This window comes from Lissotriton vulgaris, chromosome 8 (genome assembly GCF_964263255.1).
Source record: "Lissotriton vulgaris chromosome 8, aLisVul1.2, whole genome shotgun sequence".
In the NCBI taxonomy this organism is placed as follows: domain Eukaryota; kingdom Metazoa; phylum Chordata; class Amphibia; order Caudata; family Salamandridae; genus Lissotriton; species Lissotriton vulgaris.
This window is the reverse complement of record NC_141696.1, coordinates 286,515,309-286,529,365: the sequence shown is the minus strand read 5'-3', so window position 1 is coordinate 286,529,365 and position 14,057 is coordinate 286,515,309. Positions and strand designations below refer to the sequence as shown.

Genomic DNA, 14,057 nt, shown 5'->3' with positions numbered 1-14,057 from the left:
ATATAAAAATTGGAAATGCATTTGCTCCATTTTTGCTGCTAGAGTTGCAAGCAATAGAGCCAACACGTCACAAACTGATCACGCTCTTTTTAGCTGCCTTTACAAAGTAAGACGTCTGGCAAATACACTATTAAGAAGAGTAAGATGGGATCCGGTTTCTGGCAAATGCAGAGTCGTACATTTTCTAATACACAGTATCAAAACTATTATTATTTTAAGAGTTATGGATGGATTAAAGATTTCATTTGTGATATGTCTGTTACTCATTTACATTCACTATACCAATGTAGGCGTTATATATGGTTTCACAATCTGCTTCCTACATATATGTTCAAGCGCAAATATCTTTCGGCAATGCGCACCAGACAGCAATACGTTTACTCCATCTATAAGACACAAAATGCAAACAAAAAAAAGGACAAATGGATCTGCATTTTTTGCACAAATCTTGCTTCAACATGCCTCGTTGTAGGCTAAATCCACCTTTTACAATGTCAAAGCATGTTAGGATTTTATTTGCCAGCAATTCCTTCCATTAGGAGTTTGGATAAGTAGCAAATTATTTACAAATTATTAATACTCAATTCTCAAAAAAGATCCTATTTAGCACATCAAAAAAAAAAAAAGGAAGAAAATCTCGAAACAGTCTCTACTTGAAGAACCGCTAATTCCTGAAAGAGTACTTGCCTTTTGTGCTGTATTTCTTTGGATTTAGGAGAGCACGTTATGCCTTTTGTTTTCAAAATCTCATCTGAAAAAGCACAACATACTTTTAAAACTGTTTTGGAATAACAACAGTGTCAGAATAACAGTATTGTACATTTCCAATTAGATTGTTATTGAGGCATTCAGGGCATATTAGTGAAAGGAAGTTTCACTAAAAAGCATGAATTTCAAAAGATTGTGCTTTTTAAACGTGGTATATGTTGCCATGATTGTAAAACATTACTATTGCTAAATATTAATAAATGCAAAATGGACTAAGACGAAACAGCAATAATGTTGTGTACAGTATTATGACAACTGAGAATAATTGTACATCGATAACCTTCAGGGTTGTAACAGAAATATTTCACAAACAAGTTTTATGTTCTACAAACTTTTTATGTAGACTGCACATACAGAATGAAAAAAACTGTTGAAATGCAGAATAATTGAGATTAGACAGTAATTTTTTGGTCTGTCATTATACTGCACAGCGCACATATGTGCATCAAAATGCAACCAAACAGCTATCCCTCATGGGCATCCTTAACATTTATATATGACGCTTATGCTCATTTTCAGTAAACATCATGTGGGTTCATTAAAAAAATAAAAATGATATCTTTAATACTGAACCTTGACCTCACATCATAAATAAATACTTATGGCACGTTTATGGAATGATTACAAATCAAATCCAGTCAACAAAGTTAAGAGACTTGATGATTACCAACAAATGTTGGTCCAATACATGCATATCACTGGCAACCTCACTTAACATACCATGCTAGCCTTCATAGATGGCAATACAAACCACTAGATGCCTACTTCAGCATTAGTGCTCGAATTAATGGACACAACAACAAGGAAGCTAGATTGTAATAGTGGTATATCCTGCTGCAGCAGGTTGCGTGTCTCATCAACATTCCACATCATGAGGACAGTCTGTCCTAACAATAAATAAACATCAACTGACATATGTGGTCAGCGAAACTAAGGGAAGCAAAAGCATTCACAGCCATTTCCTCTTTTTGCACTCCCAAATTGCTTTGGTCGTGCAATTTGGCAAAACAGAGGAAGACTGAGATTGAAGAGCCCCCTCCTTTCCTACTCCCATGGTTCCAGCCGCTACAGCATGACAGACAGAGGTGAAGGCATGGAAAAACCTCTTCATTCTAACAGCCTAAGCCTCTGTCACGCTGCCTCACATTAACAAGAGGCAGAAGCTATATATGTGGGGATTCTTACAATAATAACTGATACAACAGTGATTTAGGTTGCTGCCATTCAAGTGTTTTCAATTAATCTCCTAAAAGTTCAATGGTCTACATTTCTTAGAACTCATTTGGTTCCCCCCTCTGTGCTTCCATAAGGTTGTGGATTCATGATTACATGGATACAACAGAACTTTGGGTAGAATACTCAAATGTGCCAGCTATTATAATGCACGTTGCTTTGGTCTGCCAAGAACCATTACTGGGATAACAAATCCACAGTTAATATTCATGGCTATAGGCAAGTACTGGAAAGTGGTTTTAAAGCTTGAATACTGCAATGGACAACTCTAAAACCCCATTCCATTAAAACTGATTTTCAGTGTCAAATTAAAACAATGTCTTCATACAAGACCATACACTGTATAATACAATTTTTGGTCACTAATTGCAATTTAAATAATACACTTTTTTGAATAAATATCTTCTGGAGTCAGTTATCAAACATCAGTAGAGGTATGTCACAAGCAAACAGTTCAGTGAAAGTTTTTCTTCCGTAAATGCCTATTAGGAATTTCTATAGCACTGACTTGAAGAGGCCAAGATCCACCAACAATTCCTGCTTGTATTGCTACTCCAGTCACCACAGCTAAATCTGGATCTACGGATGTGTTTGGAGATTTCCCAAAAAAATCTTCAATCATCTTGCGTATTCGTGGAATCCGAGTTGAGCCTCCTACTAACACAATTTCATCCACTTCTTTCCTATGCAAATGGCCTTCTTTCAGAACTTGTTCTATGGGTTCTAGAATCTTCTGAAAAAGATCTTCATTTAATGTCTCAAAGAGTTTTCTTGAGATTTCAACTTCAAATGGAACTTCAACAAATCTAGAATTTTTGGCGTCAAATACTTCATTTTGAGCAAATGAATCTAATGGATTTTCATCGGAGAACGCATCTTCCTTAAGAGTACTAAAAAGTTTACCCGTTTTAGAATCTCTTTCCATTTCATTAGAATTATGATCAAATTCCCCAACAGAATCTTTCAAAGCGTTTTCTTCTATTAAGGTCAGAGGGACATTGACCCAGGAGGAATCATGGATGGTTAAGTTCAGTTTCGCTGCTTCCACCGCTTGCCTCAATTGATGAATCTCTTCCTTGCGGGAGGGTAATGTGCCAAACTTTGAATGAATCTGGTCATATAAATATTGAAGCAATCGCTGATTGAAATCTTGCCCTCCAAGTTTATTGTTTCCTGGAAAATAAAAATAAACTGTAACAAAAATAGCGACTATGTGACTTAAACAATGCATCACTGTATTTATTATTGTATTAAATATGCAGGATCAAGTGTTTAATAGCACACTAATATCTGGTCATGCTATTATGACAGGTGAGACAGAAAATCTGTAATTAAAAAAAGTCAAATTTCTTTGCTTGAAAAAGTGATAGTGTTCCATGAACTGCTATTACCTTCAAACATCTTTATTTAACACTAGTGAAAACTTGCTTTTTTTTCCCCAGCAGCAACTTGAAATGTAAACATTATCACTTTTCATTGTTTAATGCCTTTCTTAGCCACGGTTTGCATTTCATGAAACACTCTGAAAGATTATCACAAACATTTAAAAAATGCTAGCAAACACACGCACTTAGCAACCAAGTACATAGCTCAAATGGCCTTCCATCCTACAGTCTAGATGTAAACGGAGAAAGAGGACACTTGCTGATGAAGTCAGGGGCAGACAGAAATGGCATTGGCTCATAGAGTGCAGAAAGGCCATTTGTGTAAAGTATCGCAAGCAGCCTCATACTGGATTCTCTTGACATTAGCGAATTTGTGAAACACAATCTCAGCAACAGCCTGGTACTGCAGGAAGCCTCTTTCACCAGACATCTAAGGGCTTTAACAATTTGGATGACTTCTGCATGTAACATATACATGATTCAGAATTAAATATTAATTCTCCATAATACAAGGTTAATTTCCTCCCCTAGAGAAAAACAAATTAAAACAGTTATAAGGAATATTTTAGCCAGAATACATTTATTTACCTGCTTGTAGATTACACTCTGATTAGTCTATGGATAGGAAGAATCACATTAACTGCCACAAATCATAGGCAAAAAATGACACTGTCATATTCGGTCATTTCCTCGGTGGGCAACTATTAGCCCCCATGTTGAAGGTCTGTAGTGGTAAATATGTTCTATTTGCAGCATTTGATTCTGCCATTTAGAAGTAGTCAGAAGTACAATATCACATTGAAAGGAAAAATGTATTTCAAGCCTATTAAGAATCAAGCAGTAATCTCTTAAATTTTAGTTTTAATAGACTAATTTTTTCTTTAATTTGTTTTGCATTTTAACAGATCCTTATATCCGACCAACATTTTGGGTAAAATTATAATGCAACGTGATTGCAAGCACAAGAGAATGTACGGCATAGTAGTACAGCTGTCTGAACCCTATCGTTATTGCTGTTGGAGTGACTAATACTAATGATGGGAATGCTTCACTCAATTTGCAGGAATTGAAAGTGTTAACATGGAACGTGAGAGGGCTAAATGATTACCGTAAACTACGGAAGGTACTCAGTTACTTGCACAGACACCATATTGACCTCGCTCTCCTCCAGGAGACCCATCTTCCACTCACTAGTAGGATGCTACTGGCCAGGGGGCTGGGGGGGCACAGTGTGGCAGCGGGGTTCACGACACATTCCAGAGGTGTACTCACTTGGGTTAACCCTAACGCACGGCTAACACTGGTACCACTGATGTCAGACCCGGAGGGTCGGTTTGTTATAACTAGATGTGTGGGCAGGGGACATGAATTGGTAGTGGTCAATGTTTACGGGCCGAATTTTGATAGTCCTGAATTTTACTTGACGTTGGCTGCACAATGTAGAACACACGTTCACTCTAGAATGTTGTGGGGAGGTGATTTCAACTTTGTATTTGACCCTGATCTGGAGAGGTCGGCGGGGCCGGCCCGGAGGCCAGTGGCCTCGGCTTTGTACATGAAGTTGGAGCTGCTTAAATTGGACCTGGTGGATGTATGGAGAAGTAAGTACCCCATGAAAGGTGGTTTCACTCATTACTCAGCATTCCACAATATCCACACTAGAATAGATTACTGGCTAGCGTCCCAGGCTCTACTAGATAGTATTAGGTGCTGTCCCGTACCCTCTCTGATCACTCCCCTGTTCTGCTGCACCTGGTGGTCCCAAAGAAAACAATTCCCCCCTTCACCTGGAGGTTCCCCCCTACTCTCTCCTGGATGATGTGTTTCGGGGTGAACTTGCGGACGACATAGATACGTTCTTTGAAGCAAACATGGGGTCTGTTGACAGCTTCCAGACTGTGTGGGACGCTTTTAAGGTCTACATCAGGGGTATGGCAATGTCCAAGCACTTGAGTGTGCTTAAAACTATAAGACGCGACTTGAAACAACTTGAATCCCAACTGTCCGATTTGGAGAGACGTCTACAGAGTGGCTCTGACACTAACGCTGAGTCCCAACTCAAACTCCTACTAACTGAATACCATGGTCTGGCAGACAGGGAAGTACAGCACATGGGCAAATACGCTACAGCGCAAACTTACGGGGAGAGGGAAAGACCGGGTGCACTACTGGCTAGAATGATACGCAGTACCAGGAGGCCCCTGGTGGTGGATGAACTGCTCACGTCAGATGGTGAGATCATATCTGACAAGGAGGAGATCCTCCAAATGTTTAGGCAGTACTATGCTGAGCTGTATAAATCCAGGTCACTGCGGGTCGAGGAAGAGATCGACGACTACCTCGAACATATTGCCATGCCATTTTTGCCTGATTCGGACAGGGAATTCTTGATGTCTCCCATTCAAGAAGATGAGATTTTGGAGGCACTGGCGAGCATGCGATCTGGTAGTGCCCCGGGCGCGGACGGTTTGACAGTAGGCTTCTATAAGTCGTTTAAAGACAAGCTGGTCCCACACCAGATCACCTTATTTGACGACATATGCGAGGAGGGTAGTATGCCCCACTCCATGAGGGAAGCCCTGCTCATCACCGTTTTAAAGCCTGGGAAACCCCCGGAGTCTTGCAGCTCCTACAGACCACTTTCCCTGATAAATGTGGACACTAAAATATTTGCTAAAGTGCTGGCCACAGGGTTGGCGCTCCTGGTACCAGACCCGGTAGCGCCTGAACAGGCCGGCTTCGTCCCCAATAGGAACCTGACATACAATATCCGTACTGTGCTGGGGACAATGCAGCACGTGCGTCAGGAAAACACTGTTTTAACGATTTTCCTTGACATGGAAAAGGCCTTTGGAGTGGCCTTTCATGCTCAGAGTTCTGAGAAAGTTGGGGCTGGGTGAGCCATTCTTGCAGATGCTGGGGGCCTTGTACTACAAGCCCACAGCAAGGCTGAAGATAGGAGACAGAGTCACGGACCCATTTGATATAAGTAGAGGAACTAGACAGGGATGTCCCCTTTCGCCCCTCCTGTATGCGCTGGTGGCGGAACCGTTGGCGTGTGCAATCAGGGAATACCACAGCTTGGAAGGTATTAGTTTTCCAACATATAAAAATCGGCATATCAACGTATGCGGACGATACACTCCTCTATTTCCGCGACCCGGAAACTAACCTTTCAGCTGTCCTGAGGGAAGTGGTGCGTTTTGGCGCCCTCTCGGGGCTGAAAGTAAACTGGGATAAATCAATTGCTTTCCCACTGACGCCCGCGACGCGGCCCTTTGAGATGGAATACCCTCGGAGGTGGACCACTCACTCAGTTAGATACCTAGGCATACAACTTCACACTGACCCGGACGTATTAGTCAGGGAAAATTATGGCGTGGCATACGCAAGACTAGTTGAGGATGTGGACGCATGGTGTAAACTCCTGCTGTCCCTAGTGGGCAGAATAGCCATCATGAAAATGGTGGTACTGCCTAGGTTCCTATTCCTCTTCAACAATATCCCAGTGGTCCTGTCAAAGGCGTTCTTCAAACAGCTAACGCAGGTGCTTATCAGACTAGCATGGGGGGCAAACAGCCTAGAGTTAAGTGTAAGACCCTACTGCTATCCTTGTAAAATGGGGGGGGCTGGGGGCGCCTGACATGGAAAGGTACTACCGCATTGCGCAGGCAGCCCACCTACACTAATGGATCCATGGGGACCCATGCATACCACATGTGACTTTAGAGCGCTTGTTTGCGGAGCCTCTCCCCCTACCGGCCACTGTCTGTCTTCCGGTAGACCGAGCTATTGGACAACTAGACTCGCTCAAATCTACCAATCACGCGTGGCTCGCGTTGACCCGAGCGCGAGACTGTAGATTTCTGTATTCGCCGCAGATGCCGATAGACTGGGCGCTCTGGCTGGGCCCGCTGAGGGAAAAAGGAGTAAAAGGGGCACTGCGTGCGCTGGGACTCACGAAAATGGAGGACCTTTTTGTTGATGGGATGTCTAAGACCTGGGAACAGTTCTCCTCCACGCAGCCGGAGTTTACGCTCCTACAGCGCTTCCAGTTTCATAGGGTTCGGAGTGCGTTAAAGGAAATACTGGGCCCTGAAATGGATGAACCCCCGGAGGTCCCTGAACTTATGTAATTAACTCTACGTCATCCCACAAATTAATCTCCAACCTAAACAAACTGGGTGTCGCACATCACCAGCTCCAGCACTCGAAAGCTAGGTCAGAATGGCAAAGAGATCTGCAACTGCAAATTGATGACGACATGTGGAGATACTGCTGCACCAGCACGAGAAAACTCTCCCTCAATGAAAGGCATAGGCTGGTGCACTTTAAGTTTCTACAACGGGTATACTATACCCCGGAGAGGTTGCACCGTTACGGGCTTAGGCAGACAGCGGAGTGCGAGAGGTGCCATGCACAGGTTGTTGATTATATCCACATAGCGTGGTACTGCCCGGGAGTTCAGAAATTTTGGGTGGAGGTTTTCTCAGAACTCAGTATGATTTTGGGCTCGGAGCTGACTGTTAGTCAGGAATTAGCGCTCCTGGGATCCTCTAAGCAACTTCCGTTATCCCAGCGACTCGTTGATATGGCCCTGCTGATAGCCAGAAGAGTGGTCGCCATGTGTTGGATGAGGGGCCCGCTTCCCACCAAGAAGAGATGGGCGGGTGACTTACTTTACTGTTGTACACAGTCGGAATATTACAGCGAGCTACTCCCGCCCAGGAGCAGGCCCAAAAATTTCTGGGGTTTATACCAGGCATACATGCATCAGAGGGAGGAGGAGAGAACCCTGACCATGAGGAGGCGCTGGACCCCCCGGAATCCCCAGGGGACAGGTGGAACGGTAGACGTAGTGTCTCGGGAGAGGGAGGGGGGTGGGACTTGATATTAGTACACGTAGCGTTCCTTCCAGCTAGTCTAGATCTTGGAGTAGGGACTTCAACGTAGTGCTTGAAGACAGTGGGGAATGGACTAGCCGGCAGCATAAACACAGGTACATTACTAAGGAACATGGTTGATGGCACACGGGGGTGGGGGGTGGGGGAGGGGTGGTGAGGGGTAGTTGGGGGAGCTTGTTTTTTTTCCTTTGTTCCCCCTTTTTTTTTTATATATATACTTAAGGTTTTAGACTAATATGAAGATACGACCACTGATGCGTGACTCACAGACACAGCCAAGTCATGAGTATGTTGGAAGCGTAACGAGAGTGCAAACACCTACGGAGTTATATACACTGCTGCATGGTTACAACTAAGAACTACTATCTTTGCACATCTGATGTACTGAACGCCGCCGGGCCCCCGCGATGCCGGCTAAATGGCTGTGTCCAACATACATGCACTATGACGATAAGCAGTGCCGCTTTGACTACTTGTATAAGAAACTGTGCGATACATCTTGTACACTATGCTTTATGAAGAATAAAGGTCTTTCATAAGAAAAAAAAAACGTAACGTGGAAAACTCTCTAAAGCATGATATTATCAAGGAGTTATACCTTTATTCTATGAAACAAGTTTTGTTTATATTGGTTCTCAATTGAACACATGAAACGGTCATTCATGATTACTACTGAAAATAACAGAGGGCAAAGAAATGGTTCAAGATTTTTCACGTTAGAATGATCGAATAAAAAGGAAAATAGAAAAGTCACTACACCCTTAGCACAAGCATATTCACAATTTAAATGCTCTCTGGGCGCAAAGATATAAATCAGCAATGTTCAGACAACACTAAATACAAGATTGACTCGTTGCGAGACTGAAATACAAATAAATTTTATATCTTTCTGACAAGCGTTTTTCTATTTTTCATATTTCAATTAATAGAATAATAAGATTTGTGGTTTGCTTGATGTTTTGATTGCATGAGAGATGAGTGAACTTGCTGCAGCAATGTCAGGTTTTTAAAGAAAAGCAACTGATGATTGTTAGATTTGGGGGTCTCTAGTTGGCACAGGTAGCTACTTGTGACAAATAGGGACCCTTGCCTCTAGTCAGGGTAAGGGGGTACACACTTAAAATAACCCCTGCTCATCCCCTTGGTAGCTTGGCACGAGCAGACCGGCTTATCTCAGAGGCAGTGTGTAAATCATGTGTGAACACATACAGTAATCAAGTGACAACACTACAGATGGACACCACACACGTATATAGATTTAACACAAGACCACAAACGATAAAAATCCACAATACTGTACTTAAAATGGTAGAATTAGCTTAGTTCTCTTTAGATCTTAAAATGAGACACTTTGAGTCAAAGTACCTTAATATGCATAACACTTCTATAACTAGAGTGTTACAGGGACGGTGATGCAGTTGTTCCTTACAGGCAAAGACGTTGATGCGTTGAAGATCCGGTGCAAAGAAACAAACATGGCGTCTTCTTGATGCGGCACGCTCCTCCGATGTTGCGAGATGTCTCGACTCAATGCGACAGCTGCAGCGGCGACACCCTTGTTCAGTGATGCGACGACAGAGGCTTTGGCGGTGACACGCTTCTCTGTGGATGCGAGGCGCTTCTGCAGTGCAATGCGACAGCTACAGCGGCGACACCCTTGCTCAGTGATGCTGCAACTGCGGCACGCTTCTTCGATGTTGCAAGACGTTTCTTGTGATGCGGTGCAATGCGACAGCTACAGCGGCGTCATCTCCATGATGCAACGGTTAGGACACGCTTCTTCTTTGTGAGTCGCGGTTCCAGCTCCTTGTGACACGCAGTTCCTCAGAAGGCCCAAAACAGCTGCAGGCACTTCCAAAGAACTCTTGGGGAGCTGGTGGTTGAAGTCTGTTGTCCCTGAGAATTCAGCAAGAGGCAAGCTCTTCTCTCTTCTCTCAAGCCCTTGGAAATCCTTCACAAATTGAATAAAGCACACAAAGTTCCTTTCTCCTCTCTTTGGCAGTCAGGCAACCACTGCAGGCCAATCCCCCAATCAGCACTTCAGCTTAGGGATAGTCTCTCCTCGGTCTCTCTGGTTCCACTCCTCAGCAAAGGTTTCTTCTTGTTGTCCAAAAGTGATCTAAAGTTCCTGGGTTTGGGTACCAATATGTATACTACTTTTCTCTTTGTTCTCTGAAGACAGAGAGTCCAAACCAGTTCTGGTCAGTCCTGGAGCACTCTGTTGACATGACTCCTTTCCTTTCACAGTGCAGGGCAGAGTCATCAGGCGCACCACAGGAGGTGGAGCCAGCATTGTGGAGGGAAGGCACAGTCCTATTCAGGTCCCAGGTGCCACTCCTCCCTCCCATCTAGATGCAGATCTCTCTATTCACCACTGGGCTGACTCACCCTGTCTCCTGGAATCCCCCAGACCCGGCCACTCAAAATCCAGACAAGGAAGACACAACCTAGCAGAGGCAGGCTTGGATAGTTAGACAAGAAAATACCTACTTTCTAAAAGTGGTGTTTTCAAACACAGAATGTTAAAACCAAATTCACTAAAAGATGTATTTTATCATTCTGAGTTTAGGCATACTAAACCCGAATTTCTACCTAGTTCCCAGTTAGGATTATAAGACGTAATACTCTAAATGCCCATTCTGGCCTATGGGGAATAGGTAGCCTTGCAATAGTGAAAAACGAAAATGGCTATAATTCACTATTAGGACATGCCAAACACATCAGGGCTTGTCCTACCTTATACTTACAATGCACCCTGCCCTTGTGCCTACCATAGGGGTGCCTAATATGAAGAAAAGGGAAGGTTTGGGGACTGGCAAGTGGGTGCACGTGCCAAGTCAACATGGTAGTACCAGACTGCACACAGGCTCTGCAATGGCAGACCTGAGACACATTTTACAGGGCTGCTTCTGAGGGTGGCACAACCAGTGCTGCAAGCCTACCAGCAGCACTTGGTTTACAAGCCCTGGGCACACTCAGTGCACTGTACTAGGGTCTGACCAGTAAACCAAATCAGCCAATCATGGAATCACTAATCCATACATCAATTTACAATAGGGGGAGCATATGCACTTCAGCACTGATCAGCAGTGGTAAAGTGCCCAGAGTCATAAAACCAACAAAAACAGGTCAGGCAAAATACAGGAGGAAGGCAAAATGTTCAGGGATGACCCTGCAAAAAGGGCCAAGTCGAACAATTATGCTATTTTTGTATGTCATGACAAACACATTTTAAGAAATTAAAAAATAAAAGAAATCTAAATGTCTGTCCACACTGGGATTGACTTGATTGGCCAAGGGGGATTGCTTTTGATACCAGGTTTTTCTTTGCCCAGTTTCCCTGCATATATAGAAATAAAAAGGTAATTTTTGTTTTTGTTTGGGGGAACTCCATAACTTTCTACGGTAGTGTACCATTCCTTAGCAACCTTTAAAATGCCATCTTAATTTAGATCAAACTGAAGCTCAATTATATGTAGCCTTAGGTTTAAACAAAATCCTAGAGCAATGTATGTATCGCAACAAGAAAATATTGGGGGTGTATTGCAAAGATTTTGTTCTACAGTAAAGAATAGTACCACTAAAAGAATAAGTTACTTCCTCTAAATGTGTTCTTCATAAAGAGAAGCATTTATAGATTGGCGTTCTATCTGAATATTCATCCACAACAAGCCAGTAAAAAGAAAACACAAAACATGTGCTTTTACACAAAGCCCTGCAACTATGGTTAGTTTTTTTTTTTATTATTTCAGTTGAGCACATTTTTACGTTTAACTTCCTGTCTTGCAGTGATTCTTCACTCCAACACCTCCGTTATTCCCATACAGACCAATTCTTATGTAAAGATGCAATAAGAAAAATAATATATATATATATATATATATATATATATATATATATATATATATATATATATATATATATATATAAGTTTACAAATACTAAAAAGACACCAGGTAAAAGAGTGAAATGCCATTTCAACAGCATCAAACCAAAGGTACTTGGGAGGCAGATTAAAGTTGCATTATCATCGAAATAGGTTATTTAGCACCAACCGGTTACCCATCTACACCCAAGCAGCAAGCTTAAGTTAGCAAGAGTTATACAGCAGTGCACTGGCCATGAACGTCACTGTGGCTGCCCAACTTCTTGTCATGAGTGCACTAACTCTCACAGGAAACAGTTTTACGTGGGGAACCTCCTACCCCTTCTAGTCTACTAGTCCTAGTCTACGGTGGTTTTGGTGTATGATAGGAAATCATGATGATGCAAGCCATCTGGCGACATTGTGACCTGTCTGTAGGTGCTATCCAAAAGCCACACCCAGATGAGGTGCAGACCCGCTGGTCTTGGTTCTATCAGTATAATAGATCAGTACTTTTAACACCCAGTGTAGGCAGGGCTACTTGAAGACTATTTGCAGCTGCACTGTCTGGTTGAGATGAAGTACAAACGCAACCATGTTTGCTTGAAATCTGAACAAGGGATCCGAAGGGAAGTATACTCATATGCACCTTGCACTTCCGGGTGAGGTGATAATTACTCTCAAACAGTCTCAACACCAGCTGGGGAAGACAAGAGCTTGGCAAGAACATGCAGAGGAATTCTCCTAGGCAGTTCGTGGAAATGCATCCACTGTGTCCCTGGTCCCAGAAACAGATGAGAAAGAATAAAATATGAAATTTGTCCCGGTCCATCATCAGATCAGCCTACATAGTGACTACTATACTAGCACTGCCAAAAGTGACTCCAATCTGCTGGTGTTCAGGAATTTCCCCTGTTCAACAGACTACACAAGTCAAAAAATAAGCGAACAGAATTTGTTCAAAATGAGGACTTTTAGGATATCTTTATTTGGCACAGTTCCAATTTAAAAGACTTACTGGGTTTCTACAGTGAGAAAATATCCATAAAACTTTGCAAAAATAGCCTTTGTTGCACCAGATTGTTGATATATTTGCGACACGGCAGGGCCTTGTAGTAATCACAAATGTCTCATTTTGTTCATCTAACAAATGCAGATTTGCTTAAGATTTGAAAAGAAGTGCATTTTGTTATAGAGAAGACAAATAGAAGTGGATTGTTTTGATTAATCAGAGCATCTTACACATTTTCTTGGGGTTAGGTTACTAAACAGTTTGTTTTAAAAAAACTATGATCTCCAAGCAAGTAAAGGAAGAGTTCCTTGCTTATTTAAGAAAATAGGAGTTGAGTGCATTTGGCCTAAATACTCGTATTTTATGCCCTTGGAAATCTACACACTCCCATACTACACACAGATAAGAGGTGCACCACTACATTGATTTTGTGACTTGGTAAATTTTTTAATCAGAGTAGACAAAATATAGCAGGTAAAAGAGAGACATACAAAATTAGGGACTAAGTAGGGATTGCTTATAAATAAATAAAAAAACTGGCAAGGCCTATTAATACTTTTTTTACTGTGGCTCCTCAGGGCTCCCTGTATATACTAGGGCTTGTGGTACATGGTTCTGCAGAAGTCTTAAGCGTCAGTAAACTACTAAACCATAAATCCAACAATTTCTCAACATAGTCTTGATTATAAAGGATGGGACAGTGACTATAAGGTATTTCATAGGCGAGATCAGTTTTTATTCCCATTACCATAGATATCGGTGTTGATTCTCCATTATCCTCAGTCCTAGAGGATTTTGAATATGGAGCAATGCACAGCACAAATGAAGAAAACACACAAAATGTCCAGTTTATACACCTTCTCTTGTTAACTGTTTTTTTTTCAACTGTT

At 42.3% G+C, this 14,057-nt stretch overlaps 1 protein-coding gene across 1 annotated transcript in view; it reads right to left on the bottom strand.

Moving 5' to 3' along the window:
* Window positions 1-1,083: 1,083 nt before the first annotated feature.
* The window catches only part of HSPA13 (heat shock protein family A (Hsp70) member 13), a 47,667-nt gene continuing 34,693 nt past the window's right edge, over window positions 1,084-14,057 (bottom strand). The window contains exon 5 of the mRNA XM_086934059.1: window positions 1,084-3,174. Coding sequence (XP_086790185.1) covers window positions 2,456-3,174 — 719 coding nt within the window. The 3' untranslated portion in view covers window positions 1,084-2,455. The remainder of the gene's footprint in view (window positions 3,175-14,057) is intronic.